This window comes from Limulus polyphemus, unplaced genomic scaffold, assembly GCF_000517525.1.
Source record: "Limulus polyphemus unplaced genomic scaffold, Limulus_polyphemus-2.1.2 Scaffold340, whole genome shotgun sequence".
NCBI classification, from domain to species: domain Eukaryota; kingdom Metazoa; phylum Arthropoda; class Merostomata; order Xiphosura; family Limulidae; genus Limulus; species Limulus polyphemus.
In genome coordinates, this window is record NW_013665950.1 from 355,107 (window position 1) to 379,479 (window position 24,373).

The 24,373-nt window shown below is 33.5% G+C and overlaps 1 protein-coding gene across 8 annotated transcripts in view; it reads right to left on the minus strand.

Moving 5' to 3' along the window:
- The window catches only part of LOC106457509 (E3 ubiquitin-protein ligase RNF14-like), a 109,936-nt gene that overhangs the window by 32,558 nt on the left and 53,005 nt on the right, over positions 1 to 24,373 (minus strand). For all 8 annotated transcript variants that reach the window (XR_002610185.1, XR_002610184.1, XM_022383478.1 and 5 more), the window contains 3 exons: positions 13,947 to 14,173; positions 13,550 to 13,778; positions 917 to 1,089 (listed from right to left, as the gene is read on the minus strand). Coding sequence is in view for 6 of the 8 variants with exons in the window: in XM_022383478.1 (XP_022239186.1) it covers positions 917 to 1,089; positions 13,550 to 13,778; positions 13,947 to 14,173 (629 nt within the window). In the remaining 2 variants the exon portion in view is untranslated. The remainder of the gene's footprint in view (positions 1 to 916; positions 1,090 to 13,549; positions 13,779 to 13,946; positions 14,174 to 24,373) is intronic.

Consider the following 24,373-nt stretch of genomic DNA (forward strand, 5'->3'; position numbering starts at 1 on the left):
GAAATTAGCTTGAATTCTTCATAACCTCTGAATAGTGGTTAACCCAACAGGTCACAGTGGTCTAGTAATCTCTAAATATCATCTTCCCAGGCAGCAAAGGATACTGGTGTTATCTACATTCTTGCACAAGGTGCAGCATTACAGCTATAACAGATGTCATTTCCATAGAACAACAAAGGAACAAAGGCAGCTAAGCTAGAATAAAGTTAACAACTTTCTTGACCATGTTTTATGTAAAAACTGCACAGACTTAGAATAAATGAAAAAATTTGAAAAATTCTACATTAAATAAGATAGAAAATTCATGTACACCTTGGTCTATTTTAAATATATTTATTCAACAAATGCAAAACAGCATGTAACAACATTAGTTTTTGTGTGAGGAAATGAATTACTTCAAATTATACCTGGGCAATTTGTACCATTATTAGACTTGAAGCCTATAGGAAAATAACATGAAAAATGAATATCACTAGCACTAGCCATACAATACACTTATATGTTACATAAGTAACCCAGACATTCTGCAAGCAGTCATTATGTTTAGCACAGCTGAGAAAGTAGAAGCAAAACTATTTAAAGTTTTCATATAATTAATTCCAAACACAAAAAACGAAAGTAAAAAGTCATCTTGAAGAAAGATCATACATGAAAAAAGAAATTTCTAAATTCATCTGCACACATTAACTCAAAGTTAAAAGCAAACACTGGCACTTACACTCACAACCACACATACAGACAGAAAACAAATGAACAAAGTCACTTGATGTATTAGGATGGGTATTGGCACCATTATAGTTAATAGAATCATAACTAAGCTTGTGTGCACTGTAACACATGTATCCAATAAGGATACATCCTGTTACTGGTATCACTTAGTTTTCCATTTCTACACATTATAAAATGCTTATCTTACCTCAATAGAAGTATTACAATGAGGACATTTTTTACTATTGATATCAATCCACTTCTCAGATAGTGTGTTATCCACAAGTGTCTGCAATGTCTTTCGTCCATAACGAACCTCCATGTCTTGTTTCTGCTTCCCAACAGCTTTTAAATATTTTTCAAAAATCTCTTTTTTTTCCTCTGAAACAAAAATACATACATGAACAATTATATTTCTATCATTCTGAGTTATTTTCATCTAATAAAATCCCAACAAGGTTAAGATTTTTATATAGCTGAAATTTTGACTGCTATAATTTAAGTGATTTCCTCCTTACAACTGAGACAAAAATACTTTATTAATACATATATTGATGAAGATATGAGCGAGTGAAAACATAAAAACAATAAAATTCAATGAATTTTCACTTTTAAAAATAACCTCAGAAAATACAGAACTTACTTCTGACAAAAAATGCAAGTACTTTTTGAAACAATTTTCAAGGACCCACAGCCAGATTTTGAAGGTCCAATACTAACTTCAGATGGATTGATAGCATTAAAGATAAATTACTGAATATAGTAAACTGACCAGATATTAAATACATAATACAAAATATATCACTCAATTAATACAAGTACATTCAACAATAAATGGACAGCATACAATCCACTTATTTTAAAGTCCATCAAAAGTCCACATAGGCTGGTTCAGTTACTTTAGAACCAAACTGACAAGATTAATTATTTCCTCTCTCATCTGTCATAACAATAAAATCAGTGATAAATTCACTTACATTATGATACCCTGTGGATTACCACAACTACATCCAGAGCTTTAAATAATTATCTTTTATGTTAAAAGTCCACACAAACCGGTTCAATTACTTTAGAACTCAATTGATGATAAAACACAAAAACACCAATAATTCCCAGATAATACACACATCTCATTCAACTCTAAAGCTTAATAGATAAAACTGAGTATAAATTCATCCTTGATATTTGTATTATCACAAATTCTTTAACAGTTGGTTGAAACTTGTACTGGATGGTTCACTAACTTAGCATGATCAGTGAACCATATTCCTGACCCTATCTCCAACATTGGGAATGAAATGTAGACATTCCAACCAAACATCTCTCAAAAACACTAAAATGGTGGCACTAACCATAGGCTTAGCCAAGAGATCAGTATTATACCAGCCACTTATGAACTTACCATGAAAGATAGTTTAGTAAGATACAAGGAATACACCTTACTAGAATTGACCAATAAAAGTGACTAAAAAAGAGGGTACATTAAAATTCCCTTTAGAAGATATTTCGATATGATGAATATGTGGGATTTGCACAGCCTTCTCTGAGAAAATCCTTCAAGAAACCCTTATAACCAAAAACACCACAAATATACAATGGCACCTGAAAAAATGACAGCACAATTTTATCTGTGTGTTTATAATTTTTTTTTGTTTGTTGTTAAGCAAAGCTACACATTATTCTACCTGTGCTGTGTTCACCATGGCTATTGAAACCTGGTTTTTAACATTAAAAACCTTCAGACTTATTGCTGAATTACTGGGGAGCATGTGTTTATAAAGACAAGCAAGCTTAGGAAGTAGCACTGATTCTTGGGATTAGTTTAAATTAACCTTTGTCAGAATGACAAAATGATTTCATACAAGTTTTATAAGCAACCTACAGCAAAGTTAAAAGACAGTTTGGATCAAAACAACTGTCACTGATTAATAAATACATCAAAACAATGATAAAACAAGAAAATTACTCATTAGGTAAAGTGCTCAAATGAAAACAAAATCTGTGCAATATTAACCATATACAAATCCAAACATCTACAAAAGGTTGAGTATGTTATATAAATCAGTAAGACATGTAACAACCACGGCCAATATAAAATTGCTGTGGAAAAGCATGTATCAGAACTACATTTTAATATTATTTTACGTTTCTTGAACAGGGTGATACCACCAAAAATCGTTTCAGAAAGGGTTTGTAATGGCCCTTTACAACACAAGATATTAACACAGATCATTAAGATGTGTTCAGATCAAGGATTTTAAGATTTCCATGAAGTGATATTCCTTGTAATTGATGGCATTATAAAATAATAGAATAAGGATCAACTTGAAGTACCAGAACCATGAAGACAGAGACATGCAATAAGTTGTACTTCAGGTATGGAAAGCAAAGTTGTGGTGTCCTGTAACAAGTGAGAATCCAAGAACACAAAGGTCAATGGATAAAGCCATCTGTATGTCTCAAACAATAGTGTGCAATACAAGTGAGAAAGATCTCTAGTTGAAGTGACAGAAGTTGCATATGCAGAAGTTTCTTCTACAACATTTGTGTGCAACTGTGATACCTCAAGTAATTAAAAGGGTATTCATGCTATTCCATATGAAGACATATTAGTCAATTGCAAAACACAGTATCTATGGATTTCAGTGTGATCAGACCATTGAAATAGGTGCTGGGAAACCCTCCTCCTCCTACACAAGATAGATTATTGAAAACAGCAGTGATAAGAGGTGTGCATTGGACATGAAAACCTTATGATGGAGCATCTTTCAATAGAAACTAAGCTGCAGGGCCATTTTGAATATGCATGTTCATTGGATAGAGCATAACCAAAGATGGTGAGGCTGCAAAAAAAATCTTGACATAAAATACACAACCCTTGTACCAGCACAAACAAATAACATGAATTACAATGTTTAAGGTTTGAAAGGATAATTTGGAAAAGTTTATGAGACCAAGTAACACTCTGGTCAGCGAAACTAGTGTCACAAAAAATGGAATCATGCAAAAACACTCAAAATCTGCAAGGTCCATTTACATAAAAAAAGTAATTAATATCCTTGGTTTTCTTTATAATCATGGCTAGAAGAAATTGACAAATCCTTGTCCTCTAAAACGAAGTAAACAACATTTACACAAGTGAGGAGTAGAGATCAACAAAGTTGAACTCCTGATTATTCCAAGACAACAGAGAAGTCAGGCATGAAGGTAGTAGTTTCATATGGTGTTTCTCACACCTCAAAATTCTGGTGGAGGCGAGTATCTGGGAGTAGGACTGACGTCCTAATTCAGACACTGGTGAGCATGTTTCGGTGTGACGGGGATTCAAACCCGCGACCCTCAGATTGCAAGTCAAGTGCGATAACCAGCTAGCCATGCCGGGCCTAGGCATGAAGGTTTAATCATCAAATGGTATAAGAGAAAAACTGATGTACTACATGGACAAAGATGCTTCTAAAATGTGCAGCAGCACTGGAAATTTTACTTGCTGAAGATACAGTACAGAAAAACAAGAATGTGCAGTTAAAAGGTGTACCAATAGAAAAACATATCTTATGTACTTAGACAGACTTTGCACAGTATCTTCAATATGTGAATCAAAAAAATATACTTACTAAAACAGCCTAGATCAATAATCTATTCTATTTTATAGATAATTTCATTAATCTCACTCAATACAATGTTAAAAATAATATTTTCTTAATTTTTAAACTATATAATTACTTCGATGAAAACTATTTTGTATTGCTGACACTGTTAAGAATAACCAAAATCGTAGGTGACGATATGTCTTGATTTGAACCTCTGCCCAATTTTAACACTTTATTTTTTTTGTTAGGTTATCCCATATTTGCCTAAGGCTTCAAGTTTTTAAAGAAAACTAGTAATCTACTTTTTTGGCTATTATAGTATAACTAGAGACAAAAAATAAAAAATGTAACTAACATTAATTGTAAATTGTTCTGAACAATATAAATGACAACTTACTGGCCTATTGCAATGACATTATCAGTCACATGATCAGCAAGGGATGTGAATTTGCTACTATTTACACTGAATATTAGACCATTAGGCCTACACTTAGTTGGTATGTCAAGATGCTTAAAGGTGTCATGGTTTGACTGGATGATACTTATGGTCTCCATGCCCAAATCTTATAAGTTTGATGAAATTCTTGAGGAATTATTTGGATTATATAATATAATATATATAATAAAATTATATAGCTGAAAGTGTCATTAACTGATGATTCAATGCATTCTAATCATCAAAAGCCTAAACTTTCTAGATAATTGATTTATTGACATTAAGAATGTCTACATAATTTTGTGACTTGAATTGAAAAGTAAATGATAATCCCATGAATCATGCAGACAGACATTGATTCTTCATATGTAGACCAGTTGCCTTTATTGATATTACCTTCTGGCTGTATACTATCCAATCAATTTCCCATGTTTTGATTTTAATAGCTACACCATTACAGTACTTTATTTTCTAGCAGTCTCATTCCTTCAGATTGTCAATGAAGACCTTCTACTGGTGCAGCTTTCACCTGACTAGTGCAGAGGAGGTTGATATTATGCAGTAGAGTTGTGCTGGATTTGCCAAAGAGGCTTTTCTTGTAAACTTGTCAACTTCCTCATTTAGAATTACCCAAGCTCGGCCTAACATATACATCTCTGTGATGGTTTTATCAGACAGTTGCTTTGTCTTATGCCATCTACCTTGAAACCAACCACCTTCAATTTTGCACAATACTGCCTGTGAGTTAGTCACTAATATTATTTTGGTGACTCAGTCTATTTGTGGTTCACTGGTTTCATTAATTCTGAGTAGAGCTTGTTTTATAGCTTCTACATCCTTCTTTGTGCTGCTTGTGGCAAAACTTGAATTTTCCACCAGCCCTATGTAGAATATTATTGCTCCATGGAATGAGGAATGCTCAATCAGCTCTCTTGCATAAGAACATGGTCTTTAAATAGGTGCTGGCAGGCCTTTTCTGCTTCGCCATCTACCCAACTGCCTCATTTCCTTTTCAGGCTGACTTCCACAGATTCCAGTGTACCAGATGTTTATTTCGCATGGGAATGCCCAAGATTCTTGGTGATCAATTATCTCAATGGTAGTTGTATAGCACCTTGTCCATCCATAACTCTCCTCAAGTATGTTTTAGGCAATCAACTTATTTAACCCTATGTACACAGAAATCAAAGTATGCATATCCATCTTGTACAGAGAGCCATTCAACACAGTATTGCATATATGATGTCAGAATTATAAATATTTCATGTTATCCCACACTGCTGAATTGTTACTAGTTCATGTCAGAGAAAATACCTGACACAATATACAAGATTACTGAAAAACTTTAAACATGAATTTAGAAGTTTCTAGAAGTTATGAAATGCAATTTAGAAATATTATGATGGAAAAAAAGCTATTTTTATTTATCACACGAACATCACCTTTAAACTTGTCAGAGTCCAAGTCAGACTGATGTCAGCATTTCACAGATATATCTTTATATATATAACAATTTTAGTAACACATCTGACTTATTGTGTATAACAGACTCTTACTGTTTACTAAAAACTTGCCAGATTTTGTGAAGATACACTTCATAAATTCAATAAATCCAATAAACAGAAAAGTCACTATTACAGAACTAAAAATCAGCATCAAAACACTGAAAAATTACAGCCTCTGGGTATGACGATGTAAGAAATATTCTCAAAAAAGCTTCCAACCTCTTACTGTTACACTTAACAAACATCATGAACTTGTCACTATTCAGTGGATATTACCGACACATGGAAACAAGCAATAGTTACAGTAATACCAAAATAACAAACAAAAAACCAACAGATACAATGTGGATAACTTCCGCCCCATTAGTTTGATAAGTTGCCTGGGTAAACTAATGGAAAAAATGATATCAAACAGACTTTTATACTTCTGTGAAACTAACAAACTCCTATCAGAGTATAAAAATGCCTCAAGCAAAAACAGGCAAACAATATACCATCTCACATAATTAACCATTAACAAATCATTCAATAACAATCAAGCCACAATAGGCAAATTTCTAGATGTTAAGAAAGCTTTTGACAGTGTATAGCACAATGCCATAAAATATAAATTACATAACCTAAATATTAATGATACAATAATCAGATGGATAACAAACTTCTTAAACAAATCAATCAGCCAAAGTCAATGACATAATATCTAAAACATTGAACATCACAGCAGGAGTGCTGCAAGGATCTGTCCTTTCGCCCATCCTATATATCTTATTTGCTAATGATATTCCCTTCCCCAAATTAACATATACTTACCACTCCCAATATGCCGATGATAATGTATATCCAATGCATATTCAAAAAGCCTATCATTGCTACAACTTGTGTCCAAAAATCACTAAAACTAATCCTCAAACGGTGCAACAAATGGCAAGTGATACTTTATCCAACTAAAACACAAGCCACAGCTTTCTACAGAGAATAATGCAAACACATGAATACACTCAAAAAATTAAATTAATGCTAGGAGATACACAAATACATATTAGCAATAATATAAAATTTTATTATAAAATTATACTTTTGACACCAGATTAACATGGGAAAAAACACATTCAGAACATACACGCCTCAATCAGCAAATGAATCAACTACATAAGTAATTGCAGGCAAACAAATGAACTGCACACCCACAACCGCCCTTAAAATATACAAAACCTTCGTTCGACCACTAACAGAATATGGCTGCCAAATAACCATTTACTCCTCAACAATGCATACACACAAATTAATCAACCTTCCTACACTAAAGAACAGATTAACAAAAATATCTTTTAAATATTACAAGAAAGCAGAGAAAAGAAACAGCCTGACTGCAGCACTACACAAAATCTCCACATCTAAATTCAACTGGGCATTGGACCTTCAGATCCCACCTCCTGAAAAGGGCCATTACCCTATGTTAATGATAAGAAACAAATTGAAGTTGGAAAACATTTAAAACAAAATTCAAATTACAATCAAAATTTACTTTATTTCAATATTGATAACTATTCCAATCCAATATTTCAACTAAAACCATGCAATATTAAAACTTAATATATGGAATGCACATATGGATCTCCCTGCCCCATCTGTCTATCTCACGCTCTGAAGACACCTCATCGAGTTCATTGACTCAACTGCTGCTGGACAAGAAGTCACTTTGCCCACCTCCTCTGCCTTTCTTCAAGGCTTACCAGTGACTCTGTGGCTAATTTCTGCAAGCACAACTTAAAACTAAATTCACTAAAACAATTAAGTCTCTCATGCAGGGTAGAAGGGGAACATAAGTTCCCAAGCACCCCAGTTGGGAAGGGCAGACAAACACAAAGTTTGTTTTCCTTTCTTTCAAACTAAATCACTGTCATGTTTAGTGTTTTTTTTTTCAGCATTGTTTCCAGTGGGACAGAAGTACTTGTGAAGGATGGTGATGTTTTGTACTCAACAGTACATTTGTTAATGAGTGTGGGGAAAATGGGTATATCTTGGGGATAGTTACATCTTTCTTTTAAGTTCAGCTATGCAAGAACCTCTGTTGTACACCAGAATGTCATCAGTAGAGGTTAGCACATGACATTTAGTTTGACTGTCAAGGTGTTCTAGATCGACGGTATAGATGCTCAGGGTAACAATTTTACTCAACACATGTCAAGCTCTTCTTGCAAACTTTCAAGTCTGACAGACAAACTAAACAAACAAATATAACCACCTACTCTAATATTGCACACTATCTATGGTTTGTGTTTCTAACTAATTGGACACTCTGAATGTCATAAAAGGTATGAATAAAATGGGAGTGTTCAAAGTGCAAGACCCATCACTTGATACAGAGATATGTAGCTTAAGAAATTATTTAAATATTTTCTTTTGAAATTAAGAAGTTAAAACTTAGATACTATAAACATAGGAATTACAAACTACATTTTGATGCCATGTTTATTTACACATAATGACAATAGAATAGTTATTTAAATTTTTAATAAACTTTGCGAAAAAGTTCTGACATGCACACTGACCCACCTACATATATCGTAAATCTTTCTGTGAATAAATGTCTTGCAGTGGTCTTACTCTGTAGAAAGTGAAGTATAACCGTTATTGTAAATGACTGACGTTGCCACATTTTTGTTCCTGTTCCAACTATAAACTTGTGGAACACCAGAATGATTGCTTGAAAGATTTTCCTTGATGTTTAGTTCATTCCATTTTATATAATCTTTAAAAGCTACTCAGCTGTACAGAGCAAAGGCTTTATCCTGCACAATTCTTGCATACTTTGCCCAGGATGGATCGTGCCTTATTCTCATGAACTCAATTTGAGCTCAACTACATGCTTTCCAGGTATTATCAGAATTATTATTCCACCAGTATGTAGTGTATTTTTTGCAGAAGTTACTTTGACTTTGCTTAAGCAATGGTGGAGAGATGTTTGAGGGTGCAAATTATGCCAAAAAACTTGACCTTTATGACTTGTTCACTCCCTCAATGTTTAGGTTTTGGTTTCCCTGTTACTTTATTTCTCCTTGTGAACAATCAAGATCTTCCATTGAGTACACAATTTCCATTACTCCTACAAGCACCAGTGTAGGTGCTATTTGTTATTTAATGTATCATTGTCTATAGACAATACATTAACCACTCACAGTTCAGAATTTCTATCCCTAGTCCTGTCTGCCTTTATAAGGCAGGCAAGTGATGTTGGGCCAGTAATTAATTAGAATGGGGCTGCCATTCTTCAGGTGGAAGCATGCTGGCCAATGGGGTATTAAGATACCTACCATCGAGAAGCCTGCCTGGAGTAGGATCTTGTTCTGCTTGTAACCAGTAACTATACATCTCATTGTTGTTTCTACCCTTTATTATCAGTGTGTGAAGAAGTGCCTTCACTGTTTGTTGGTCTTGATCTTTTAATCTACCTAGTATATGTGGCAGAATCTGGTACAGCTTGCAGATATCAGTTCTGTTGGCCATTGACCCCACATTCAGATTCATCCACCATAATGTTGCACACAACTAAACTTTAGGTGGTAAACTCAGAGATAGATCAAACTAAAAGATTAGGCCCTGTCTCTCTTTCTTTCTCGTGACTGAAAATATACTAGAATTAAAGTAAACTAACTTAGTGATAATTCTGTATTTGCAATTACATAACTGTAGTTAAAACTAAACACTATAGCTATAACCAACACACAGTGCCTCTGTACTAAGTCAACAAGTAAAAACATGGTAACACTGTAAGCAGAAAAACAAAACATAAACTAACTTTGCACTTCAAACTAAAAAATTATAACTTGTATTAAACCTACATAGCTGATAACTCTTCAACATACAAAACTCTCTTGCTATGGGCTTGGTCAATTTGACCAAGTTCCCAAACACAACTTAACCTTTAGAGTTTTCACATTAAAACTCTTTTAATGCATTTGTATATCTTCATGAAATTGTGAAAGCTTTTGGTAAATGTTACAAGGCTTTTGTACACACAAAATCTTACATTTTAATGAAGTATCACAACTACAAATTTCTCCATAAATATATGGAGTCAAAGTGTTAACTGCTCCAAGTGCAAAGTGATTTTCATATTAAGATTAAAAATACTTTCATTCACCTGGAAATTGTCAAATTTCATTTGTGTAATCTCTAAAACATTCTAAATAAATATTAAACATTTCTTTTTCAGTAAAACTTTATACTTTGTCTGTTATTTTCTCTATCCTAACTTATATGCATTCTGTGAATTTGACTGAACTCAGAACTATCATAAAAAAAATATGAAATAAATCTAAATTACTTTTTCTTCTTTTAAGAATGATTGCAAATTGTAACACGAAACTACTGTTGCTTATCCTAAATAGCTCAAAGCTTGTAACATTATACATCTGCTTCTACTTAGATTTTATTATTCTATTGCCCTTTGAACTGTGTTTAACTATATATCCCACCACACAAGTTGTAAATATCTCAGCAAAGGTGTAGCTCATATAACCACATAGAATTATGTAATGCACCAGATACATGTGAGCATACCTCATCAAGAATATTTATTATTATTACTTTTTATACATTATCTAATCTTATCTAACCTAATAAGTTTCTAAATTTTACATTTCAGTTACTTTTATAATAATAACTAAAAAATACACAGGAAAAACAGGAAATATAGTACTTACCTGGGTCTTCTTTTTTCTTCTTATGTCAATTGTCGATGAAATTTACGCCTATTTCTATAATAGTGATACTACTAACTTAAATAATTTGTTGTTTAATTAAATAATACTCCAAAGAACACTGAATAATAACATAAAAAGTAAACAATGTCCACTAAATATCAAAATTTTTCTGGCTTTCTAACTATGCAATAAGAGCCTTTAAAAATTCAATTAAGGTAGATGATGCGATTCCTGTGAGAACAAATTTAAATTGAACCAGGAAATAGACAATTATCTTTACAGAAAATAACATAATAGAATATATCATTGATAGATTGAAACTTTGGCCTTCTATTGGTTATAAATAATATAGTATAAAATGCCAGGGAGAAGTATTGGCAACTTGTGAAAGAGAGGATGTGGTAGGAGGGTCTGATTTTCTAGTTTATGACTCCATACACAAATAAGATTGAAGGCTACAAAAATTATGCTTTGCCTGAGAAATAATTATATTATAACAAGTAATTTACATTAAATTCTGTAATTCTCAGAGGGGTGGTAAATAAATTAGAGAAGAGTGAGAACCTACAGAGCAAATGTTGCTATTCTCTTAAATAGCAGAGATTGAGGATTTTTTAAATATTTTCTTGATAGATTGTTTTGGCAGAGTATTAATGATGAAACTTTGTTGAATGGACGGCAACTACCTATTGTAGAAACACGCATAGAGGGTGATGTTTCGATAGTTATCCCACCTTTCAGGTCAGCGTCTGTATAGTGTGGTGAGTCTTTACAGTACTCTGGTGGATTGTGGAGAGCATGTTATGATTGGTTGGTTTATCCCTATTAGAGGCGAGTAGCCTGTGGCTACCATTGGTTGAATCTACAAGAAATATATTTTCCAATCAGAAACAAGGATAAATCAGCCAATCAAAACATGCTCTCCACAATCCACCAGAGTACTGTAAAGACTCACTATATCATACAGACGCTGACCTGAAAGGCGGGAAGACTATCGAAACATCATCCTCTGCATGTGTTTATACAACAGGCAGTTGCTATCCATTCAACAAAGTTTCATCATTAAAATTTTATTCATTAACTATGTTTTGATGTCAAGTTTATTCATATACAATGACATTAAAGTAGTTTAATTAAATTTTGAATGTAACTCTTTAAAAAGTCATGACATGCAAACTTTGACCTGCCTATAGCAAAAGGGTTAAGCCTGGCCCAAATTACAAAACCAACAAGTGCTGCAATAACTAAGTTTTGGATCCTAATCATGGAACCAACATTTCTTCTTCCTACCTACAAAATCTCAGATAAGTCCATTTAATAACTAGAGGATCGAATAGGACATTTACAGAGTAATTTGAATTTGAAAACTTTATTGAGTTTTAAGCTGTGTGAGAAGTAAACAGATTTAACATGTTTTAAGAAGAGTGTAAAAAATCTTCATTATAAATGCAACAACAACAAAAAGTGTGTACTTTCCTCTTCTGAATCTGTGAATAGAACTTCAGCTTTTTTTTTCTAAAGATGGATCTCGGTAGAACTAATCTTGATGAAAACCAAGTAGAACTGAGAGAGAACCAAGGTTAAGATCTTGCAAGAAACCTTGTAATTTTTAGTTTTCACAATAGTTTGATCACATGATTAGTCATTTCCTTGTAGAATTTGTCAGCACTTGGCCAGCAAAGGATAATACAGTCATTGACCCTTTTAATATGGTTGTGCTACATCTACAATATATCTCGAGCAGAGTAGATATTATCTGCTATAGAGAACAAAAGCATAAAGACAACAATTTCAAGTTTTCCAGACCACATATTTATGCCAAAACTGCATAGAAACTGAATGAAGAATTTTAAAAATAACAATATTAATAAAAGTAGATAGAAAACAATACAATACACCTGTACATGACACTATTATGTGCTTGATGCATTTGGCACTAGCCTTGGCAAAGGGTCTCCTTCATACAAGATACGACATATTTCCATTTCTTAATCTTAAACATTTCATTGCACATTACTAGCTAGAGTTAGTAATATAGTAGAGAAAATAGAAAATATTAATATTTATCTTAAAAAACTTTTGATATTCATTCAGAAGATTCTAGAGATTATGCAAATAAAATGTGAACACTGTAATTTAATAAATTGTATCTTTATACTCAAAATGAATATCACCTTGCAGGCAAACTATTCAGAATGTGAGTGCAAATAACAACATTAAATAACGAATTTGTATTAGAAATATTAGAAAAAAATCAAAATTATATATTTGATTTTTCTGAAACTACATACTTCTAAGAAAGTTATTATCAAATATCAAACAATTTCATCCACTAGATTTCATTTTTGTAAAGAAATTTTATGAGAGTTATGCAACCTACTAAAAATCTTTGTATAGCATTTTGATAGGGTTAAGAGAAAAGTTGTTTATTTTAATTCAAGGTTAAATTTTTCAGTGTTTTCAAAAGATTGCATAGTTCTTTACTTGTAATTTTCGTTTACATTTGGATGTCATTATTAAAGTTTAATTCAGTTTTGAATTTATAGAGAAAATGCAATACTTAAAATAACTGATACTTAAAATACAAATTAAAATATGGCTAACCTAATCGAAGCTGGCAAGGTGATATACCATGGTACACCATTTTGCAGTAAACACAAAACACAAAGGAGCAGCTCGGACACGTAGCCATGTTACAGTCAGCTTCTAACATGACAGGAAACTGACAATATTGCCTTGGGCAGTAGATAATATCTGACATGCTCTCTAAAGTGGAGTTCAATAAGATTCTGTCATAGTGGGAGTACAGTTCTGGAGATACAAGATCTTTCACCTGAAGGAAATGTTTTAGACAAAACAAATTGTATTATTATGAAAAAAAAGTGTAAAAATTGATATTAGCCAAACACATAATTACACAATGAAAACTCAAATTAATAAGACTTTTCTAAACAACAACATTCCAATTAAATAGTATAATCTTATATCAACAACAACTTACCTGAGTAGGAAGTGCCTGTGATAAACAACCATCTTCTGGACAAGATAAAAACCGCACTTTTCCATCTTGAATTTGAATCTCAAAAAAGCTTCTGATGCAATCTTTACAAAAGATGTGTTTACATGTAAAGAAAGTCATACACTCTCTACCTTGTTTCTCACACAAACAAACCTTACAGAAATGCCATTCATTGTCAAAGGTCTCTTGAAGCTTGTATTGGTTATATTCTATATATAAAAAAAAAGATTGTTGGTTAATGGCAACAACTATCTAACAATAACAAAGAAATTATTCTATTACAAGTTACAGCTTTTACAGTAAGGAAGATTATTTCATAGAACAGGTACAACATTTCAATTACTGATGTGATCATTCTTAACCCTTTCACTGCAGCTGGGACATATATTTCCCAGTGCTCCCACCCCCTCAAACTGCAACTAGGACAAATGTTTCCCATTGTCATTCAAAATTGCCAAGCATGATATATGGGAGTAAAGCAAGTTGGAAAGTATTTATTGGCATCCCACTTAATGTTGACATATAAGGTTTCCCTCAATGTTTTTCATTCAGCCCTTCAGTAACTAACAAGATGTCTAAGCGGAATGTATGACAACTGTGTGCCGACATGCTTGTATCACTAGAATGGCAAGTAGTAACTCTAAGTACTATATAAATATGCATAATGTGCTTGATTCAGATAGCTTAGAAAATAGTGAAAGTGGGTCAAGTGGTGTTCAAATGCGTGATGATGAGACAAGAGGATGCTAACTCTCTTTCTAGTGATGACAATCAAGATAATGAACCTAAATTGAGCAGAGGAAAGCATAAACAGCATTGAGGATGGGAAACATTTGTCCCAGTCACAGTGTAAGGGGGTAGGAGTACAGGAAAATATACGTTCCAGCTGCAGTAAATGGGTTAAGTACACAAGTTGTAATGATAAAGAATGTTTCAGTATTTATATCAACTTTCAACAATATAACAATGTATTTATATTTTATAATTGATAGTGGTTACTTTGGTGTGTGTGTGTGTGTGTGTATCAATCCACATAAATTGACAGATTATTTATTTATGAATGAACAAACAAAACGTAAGTAAATATAAAAAATGTGAAATATGTTATGCAAAATATTTGCATAAGACTAGTTGTCTAGGGAAATAACAATCAACAACACATAGAGATGTGCCTTGCTAGTTGTTAGTTGTGGGATTGTTGATTTTATCAAGAAGAATTCTCTGATTTTGCTACTTTTAATATAAGTCTAAATAAAGGACTTAACTACACAGTAACTCTTCCCAACAAAACTAACTTTGAAGACCTCTGTAGGAAAGTAATAACAGAATCAAATTGCAACTCCAATCAACAGCAACTAATCCTAAGTCCAAGACCACAAGAAGAATTTCTGTCTAATTCATTAAAAGATAAAGAATTACTGGAAATATTCAACATTCCAAAAATAAGAACAACATAATGAGTAATTTCCCTTCCAAACCAAAAGCAGTTCCACAGACATTAACAGAAGAAAAAGTCAAAGAAACCTCAATAACACTATAAGGATGACATTCTTCAGACTTAAACATGTTACATAACTCTCATTAAATTTTGTTCCAGTGATAAAACCAGTGAATAAAACTATTTAAAACTTGACAAGGACTTTCGTAAAAGAATGTAGTTTGAAATAATAAAATATTTAATTCTAGAATTTTTCTACTATTTCTAATAAATATTTGTTCTTTAATGTAATTATTTGCAATTAGATTCTGAATAGTTCACTTGCAAAGTGATTTTCATGTTAAATATAAAAATGTTAATATCATTCACATAATATCTAGAACCTCCTAAATGAATATCAAAAGTTTTTTAAATGGAAATGTTTAAATTTTATTTTCCATTTTCTTTACTATATCACAAACTTTAGCTACTATCATCAATGCACAGTGCAACAAAGTGCTTAAAATTAAGAAACAGAAGTATGTAAATACTTTTTAACCCTTCATTGAATAATCTTAAAATATCTTCTTTGGGTCATACGAGTAATTTCACGTTTTTACATTAGCTTCTGGCAAAATCTTTTTATACATGCTTGGTAATATAAGCCTTGAAGAGTGAGGGTAAGCTTTGGTTATTTAATAAAGTTTATTAAACCTTTCAAATATTAATTTTAAAACATAAATAATGCATAATTTACTAAAATATGAAATAAAACCTAAATAAAATTTGACTGTCTCTCTAATTATAACATATTTAGATAAGAAACAACTGAAGTGCTATTGGGATCAAAGCAGCCAACAATAGTACAAGCAGTAACATTCTACTCGAGGATGACAACACGGCACCAACTTCAAAATAAAGATTGTTGGATTATAGTGTAAAATGAGCTTCTTTCTAATGATTATAAACACATACATGTTGAAAGTACATGTAAATTCTAAAGCTCAACAGTAAATATAGAAGGTTGGTGTGGCACCTGTCAAGGGTTGACAAAATACATTTTTAGTTTCAACTACATTCAATCAAAGAACTTTGAAACATGTCTCACAGCAAGTAAACTGTGTTCTCATCTAAGAGTTACATGAGCATAACTACCTCCTAAGTTTCAAGCTATAATTCAGCAAATTTCGACACTGTTCATAGCTCATGCTTCACATGATACAAAATTGAGAGATTTCATTATTGCTTTCAATGCTTCTTTGAAATAAAAGAATCAAAACAAAGATAATATAAAACTTTGAACTATAACATAGTTAATAATAATAATTTCATTAAAATACATTAAAAGTAAAGTGGTTTAATTAAATTTTGAGTGTAACTAAGTGATATGCACAGAAAGGAGTTTAAAAAGCATGTCACTGTTAAAGGGTTAATAAAATCAACTAGTTCCACAATTAATAAAAACTGTGGCAAATCTCTATGTCTTTGATCATTATCTTCCTAAGCATTCCTAATCTTATGCAAATATTTCTCATAACATATTCCATATTTTTTTTACTTATTCACTTTTTGTTTCATTTTCTGTTCAGCCATAAATAAACAATTTGTAAATTAATGCGGATTGATATGTACATGTCTATGTAACCACTATCAATTCTAAAATGTAAATACATTATTAGATTATTGAATGTTGATTTGAATACTTAATCTTTCTTTATTGTTAAAACTTGTGTACTTTAGAAGCACCTTGCATAAAAAGAAAATTATTTTGTAAACAAGTGCAGTCAGCCCGTCAAAAAAATCCGAGAGTAGCACCTCAACTTTTACTGAGTGTAGCAAGAGCAGTCCATCTGGGCAGAAAATATCCAGTAGAAGTGTCCTGCATAAAATATAAAATTTGTATTTCCTGATCAACAAGTGCAGTCTACCTAGGCAAAAAAACATTTTGGAGAAGTGCCTTGGATTTTAGCATGTTATGGTATTGCCTAATACAAAATGGGATAACGATAGCCCTCTTCACATAGAGTGGATACATATGACTATGAAGTTTGTTTTATTGTACAAATCCCACAACAGAGGAAACCTCCACGGTCTACCATTCTAGAGACTGGGAACTGGAAGTGGCAAGGACTCCCGTGCTCCACTAGAATAAAAGGGGAGAATATGTGCTGGGAGACACTGGAGGCAGTGCAATGGGTGTCTGCAATTCCCTATTTTGAAAAAGAGAAAGACCCTGATTGTAAGAATCATGGGTCAGTAGGGATGGGCAAAAATCCCCACATTTTACTCATGAAGTCCATAAGTGATGGTCCTTTATACATGGTACAATGATAAGAAAAATATTATTGATATAGATATACACACACCACTGGATAAGCAGCTGCTGGTTTTACAGAAACACCCCATCCCCACAGTTAGCATTATGGAAATATATATGAGGCATGAAGGACAACACTGAGATCCCAAACTGGCAGAACAAAGGAACACTGAGGATGGACCAGATGAAAGGACTGGAAAAGGTGGAAAATAACCAAGGAAGAGAAGGCATTCTAGAAGTGGGTGAAAAGAAGGTGTATGACATGTGGCCCTAAAAAGAGCAACATTTGAAATGGACAAATCCTGAACAAACAACCAGATGTAGAATTGGGTTAGGTAAGAAACAGAAGGATAGGATAAGTAACACCAAATCCTCTGGTACATAGACAAGGAGGAAGGCAAGGAAAGATGCTACATCAGGGGCAAGTCCAAGAGTTGAGGCACGGGATTGAACAAAAGACATGTGAAGCTGGAGTGTAGTGATGTTAGGATGAAAAAGCCTGATTGTGGTTGTCAGAGGAGCAATCAGGACAGAGATAAGAGCATGGGCTATAATTCGAATAAGGGCCAGGGCAAAGGGAACCACATCTGAGCTGGCCAATACGGAGCAACCAAGAGAAAACATGGAGTTATCTGAATAAAGGAAAAACCCAGGCAAAGAGTCTAATTGGAGGATAGGCACATAGGTGAAGACCCCTCCAATCTGGACTGAAAGCATCCACCCCCAGAGCTGAGGGGTGAGGAACTGGAGATCAAAAAGTTTGGAAGTTTGGCATTCCAGGGAGTGGGAAATGTGGAGTTCCCTGTTGAGAACACACCCACAAAAAAGCCTGAGGATGATGGAACCACCCTGTGGTGAGAACTTGGTTGGGTCATAATAAGCAATTGGCCACAAGACTCATAACTGAGGGAATATGACACACCAGAACACTAATGTGTTGTTGGTGATTTATTACATGAGATCCAGAGTCTGAAAACACAGAGATGTGAACTAGGTTCCTCCTTACTTGATAATATAGCTGACAACAGTGGAATTGTCCGAATGAACGATAACCACCCACCCCCACAGAAATGGGAGGAAATGATACACAGCCCAAGGAATTGTGAAAGATTCCAGGATGTGGAAATTGAGAGTAGTAGCCTCTTCAACTGAATACCGACCCAAAATCTCGGAATTGAGGAAAGCCCACCAAGGAAGCATTTGTACACAGATGACACTCAGTATGAGGCAGTGGAATGAGAACCCCACCATGGTCAAGTCACTATCAAGCCACCAAAAAAGGCCAGTCCTGATTCCAGGTGGAAGGGAGATGGGATAGTCCAAGGAATCTTGGGGGAAGTTTCTATGGATGAGAAGCATCCAATGAAGGGAGTGCATGTGCACCTAACCTAAGGGAATGAGAGCTTCCAAGGAAGTCCGCAACGCCAAAAGAGAGAGAGAACCACTCATGCAGAGAGAGAGAAGGAGAAGGTAGGGCCTTCATGACTGACCACTCCATAGTTTAAAGCCAAAATGGAGAAGGCTGGGCTCAACTGAGACAGGATGTGAAGAGAACCCCCAAATTAATAAGATACCACAAGGGGGTAATAAAGGATGAGAAACCCCACCTAAGCATCTTCTCAAAGAAGTAAGCAGGTGTAATTGACTGACTGGGCATGGGAAGAGGAAAGCAGAAGCCAGTTGTCCATGTAATAGGGAGTCTGAAGACTTAGCGAGTGGCAGTGATGTGCAAAAGAGCATACCACTTGACAATACTCAAACTCAGCTAAAAAAAGATTGAACTGACAGACAGAACCCTCGTGGACAAACCGAAGAAAAACAATATGACACCTGGGCAAAAACCCACCGAAGTAAGAGGTAGGACTCCAGAGTGAAGCAAGGTGTCACCAAATAAGTATACAGTCAGAAAAGAGCTAAGAGACAACAAATAGACTGGAGTAAAATCCCAATTGAGTTGACAACACCCATTCAATAGCTCCTTTGTTAAGTAGGTCTTGAACAGACTCAGCAAGAAGACTGAATGAGGAGGAGGGAAGGAGATCTGGGAAGTGGATAGATGGGGAGCAAAATGGAAGAACCCACAGAACTGTCATGAAGCGTAGCCAAAGACATATAAGCTAAACATACTGAGAGAAAGTACTCATTACTTACAAACTATCAAACTCAAAAAAGTGTAAAATCTACAAGGTACATAAAAATAACAAACTTGTAAAACTATGAAAACAACAAGTAACACCTAAAGCACAAAACCACTAAAGAAACTTAAAAGATAAATGATCCTGAAATATCAAACAGATAAGTCCACCCAAAGAATCTACAAGATAAAGGACATAAAAAAATAAAACCGACCCTAAAAAACACGAGAATAAAAAGGTACCCAGTTGGCAATAACAAAATTTAATCTAATTCCCAATTAGACATGACTTGTAGTAGAGAAAAAGGAAATTACAAACAAAATAAAATTAACAGTGAAAAGAAATAAAATGCAAACAAAAACAAAGGAATAATCAAATGCAAGTTTAAACTAAATTAACTTAGATAGTAAAACAAGTATAAAAATCTAACTTACCAAACACTGACCAGAAAAAAACATGAACGATCCAAATTATCAAGTGCAGAAATTAGGTCCATCTACACAAGCTCATATGAAGTCACTGAACATGGGTATACTTATGGGGAGTGATAAATACACACTGAAAAACGTATCATAGATCTCCTGGGATAATACCTAACCATTAAATCTCAAATTCATATGAACAAAGGAGAATTTGGAAACAGAAACATTTCTTAAACAATGGAAATCAAACCAGAGAAGTTAAAACTGATATAAATATGTAATTATTGTAACAGTATTGCAAGATGGCTATTTATCTTTACAAATTCACATATGCTCCCTCTTTAAACATCTGGTAATATGGTTATTTCATTGAAGACTTAGCCAATCAATCTTTCACAACATGTACTGTGAAACAAAGAAGGTGATTATTCAAGCTAATTCTGTTAATCTAATTACATTCTGTTCAAATTTTATCTTACTTAAATTGTTAATATACAGTTTACATCTTTTAAAGTAAATGGTTTTTTAGTCTATTTTCCTTTGTTTAATTTTGTGATGAAGTCTTTTTAAAGTAACGTTTTTATTAAGAAATCTTTATGATATTTGTATGCCTGAAATTAGTAAAGAAAAAGGAGTAGATTTTGGATCTTTAAAATGGTGACTGAGATTAAAGGTTTACGTACACATGATATTACTATGTAGTGGTTATGACTGTTAATATTAAGTTGTAGTATCTTAAAGTGATTAGTTACTTGATATTCTGTTTTGAAGCCAATTTGTAATTGTATCAGAAGTACATCAATTGTTCATAGTGTATGATATGTAAAAAAATTACTTACACTACAGTGTTTATGTTTCCAAACTGTCTGGGCTTCTATTCTGTGAGACTACTATCTGGCTACTAAGGTCAAGGACAGGAACACAGGAATTGACAAAAAACAAAACAAGAGACCTAACCAAGAGACAAAATCATGGAAATGTTATACTTTTACCACCAGTTTGAATAGACTACCTTCCTATACAGCTTTCCATTACTTTGGAAAACAGGAACTCCAGGTGTTCCAGGGCATAAATTTTGGAAGTTCCATCAAAAATGTGGAAGTTTCAGAACATTACCGTATGTTAACTGTGCAACTCTGTCAGATTGCTTGTTGCAAACCATGTCATTTGGACTGGACATATGTTTACTGTTTGTCTTGTCTTTTCATGTATGCTATGTTACTCAGGGTATCTAAGAAGTGTTAAGAATTGTCCTGATGTATTCCAAATACTTAAAGGAATTACAATAATAGCTGAACAAAAATGTAAGTCATCTTGCTATGCTGATAGTAAGGACTGGATAGTAAAGGTCACAATTTAATTTTGCAATTATTATAAGTGAGCTATAAGGATTCAAAAAGGCAATTACAATTTTTAAGTTCATGTCAAAATTTTATTTAAAAAAACACCAACATTTATTTCAGGGTCATACCAATAAAACAGGTTTGGTCAGAAAACTACAGACTAAGAATTCTTTAGGTCTTACAAAAAAGCCAACTGTTTGGAATAAAAATAATTAAAATTTCTTCCAACATACATACAACGTTTACCAAAACTACAAATACATGGAACAGTTCATATACATTAATGATTTCATGTTCCAAATTTTCTTGGTCTAATGGAGAACTATAAATCTAGGCTATCTTCATCTTTACACCTGGCGCGATATCTGGCCCTTTCATTAATTTATTGTCATTTACATTTATTTTGCTTCCTTTTAAAGAAATATTTTTTTTGAGGTTCTTTAACAAAGATATGAAAGTACATAATGTACTGAATTCACAATTATACCTTAAACCATAGAGAGTAGTACAGATCATTGTTTTCCAAATAGTTTTTATTTACTGTTTTATGTTTGAAGTAAAATAACTAACATTTAAGTATTCATTAGAAAACAGTAGTATGTATGGTAGCCAATATGTTACTGTATTTTTCAAAGTAAGAACTTTTGTTATTTTTCTACTCGTTTACATTGAGATAGAATAAAGATAAATTATACAAAACTAAAGACTTGGTAATTTAGGAAAAGTTTATTTATGTAATTTGTAGGGATGCATGGGTAGTAAAATTGGTCTGAATACTGGGTCCAGGGCTGGGTGTCAACCAGGACCGGGTTCTTCACTTGCTTACACCCCCCCCCCAAGCAACATACACAAAAAAATAGAAACAAAAACAAAATTGACATTTATTACATTTAACCAAATAATCACCAATAAAAAATTCTAGTTTTACTTTCAGCTTTCAAAATTAACAAACAAAAATGTGCACACCAGTTGTAGAATGATTGCATTTTTGGAATTTGTTTAAATTTTACTCTAAGAACAGTAGCATTTTGGTATTTGTGAGTAAAAGCCTTGACCTTTCATTTGTGATAATGTTGCCAGTGGTGCTAAAAGCCTGTTATCTGTCTACACTGGTCAGAGATGCGGAGAGATAATGCCTTGCTATCCTGCCCATTGTGGAAAATCGAGCCTCATTTGAATTCCAAAAGAGAGGCTGGTGAAAGTAAACATAGAAAAAGCAATGTTTACACATTTTAGAAACATTATTCTGATTAATGCCTAGCCCCGACTTCTCAAACCCTAACTATTATTGTTTTCAAAACCCCACCTTCCACAGAAATCCACTTCTCAACCCATGCCTGTTATTAACCTCTATTGTTCCCTGAATCCCCAACTTTCAGCGAGTGGTCAGTCTTTGTTGCTTGAAACACAATTTTTTAAACTATACCAATTATTGACTGTAACTTTCAGTACTGCGTAAGTTGTAACAAAGATTACAATTACAATTACTCTAAAAGCCTGTTATCTGTCTACACTGGTCAGAGATGCGGAGAGATAATGCCTTGCTATCCTGCCCATTGTGGAAAATCGAGCCTCATTTGAATTCCAAAAGAGAGGCTGGTGAAAGTAAACATAGAAAAAGCAATGTTTACACATTTTAGAAACATTATTCTGATTAATGCCTAGCCCCAACTTCTCAAACCCTAACTATTATTGTTTTCAAAACCCCACCTTCCACAGAAATTCACTTCTCAACCCATGCCTGTTATTAACCTCTATTGTTCCCTGAATCCCCAACTTTCAGCGAGTGGTCAGTCTTTGTTGCTTGAAACACAATTTTTTAAACTATACCAATTATTGACTGTAACTTTCAGTACTGCGTAAGTTGTAACAAAGATTACAATTACAATTACCTGGATTCGGCTGTTTTTAACTTCAACACTCGGTTGGAGCTGCGTATTACCGGCTAGCCCAATAACCGGCCTGGGTCAGATACCTGCCCGCATACCCATGCATCCCTAGTAACTTGTGAAAGTCTAAGAAATAAATTTATCACTGATCAACTGATCTTAACACATGGAAAGGAACTTCCAGTTTACTGGTAAATAATTTTTTCTCAAGTTACAATCAAGAAGGCTAAGCCAAGAATTCTAGCCCAACCAAAACAAGCCATATTTATATTACTGTAAACTACACATTTATTGATTACTGTGTAATCACCTATACCAACATTAATTCCCAACCACCAAGTAAGATAACTAGCAAGTTTATTGCATAGGATACAACTTCATACTTTGTACAGAGTCATATCACAAATATTTTCTCTTACTTTTATAAAGTACTTTAGACAATTCTTGTTGTAACCACTGTATTGTAAAGAAGCTGGCAAATTCTATCCTGCTGTGTTCTCAGAGCAGTGATCCTAATAGTTTCTTTAGGATACTTCTGCTTTTTGACTTATTGGATCGGCCCAGACTTTCTACAAAGTCATAAACGTTTTATAATACCTTAGACAATTGTCATTGTAACTATTATACTATCCAGAAGTTGATATATCCTATCCCACTGTGTTTTAAAAGTAGGCAAAATTCTGGAAATTGTGCCTCGTGAATTTATCTGATATTGATGGTGTCAAAGTACTCAAAGTACAGTAACACTTAAACAGGAATGGTGATTCATTGCTTTATATTCGGCAGGTTTCTACTTCAGCCGCTAACAGTAGAATAACAATAAAAAATAGGTGTAAAAAATTAGAAGAAACTCTCAGGAGATTTACTTGGAACGTTACTATCCGTA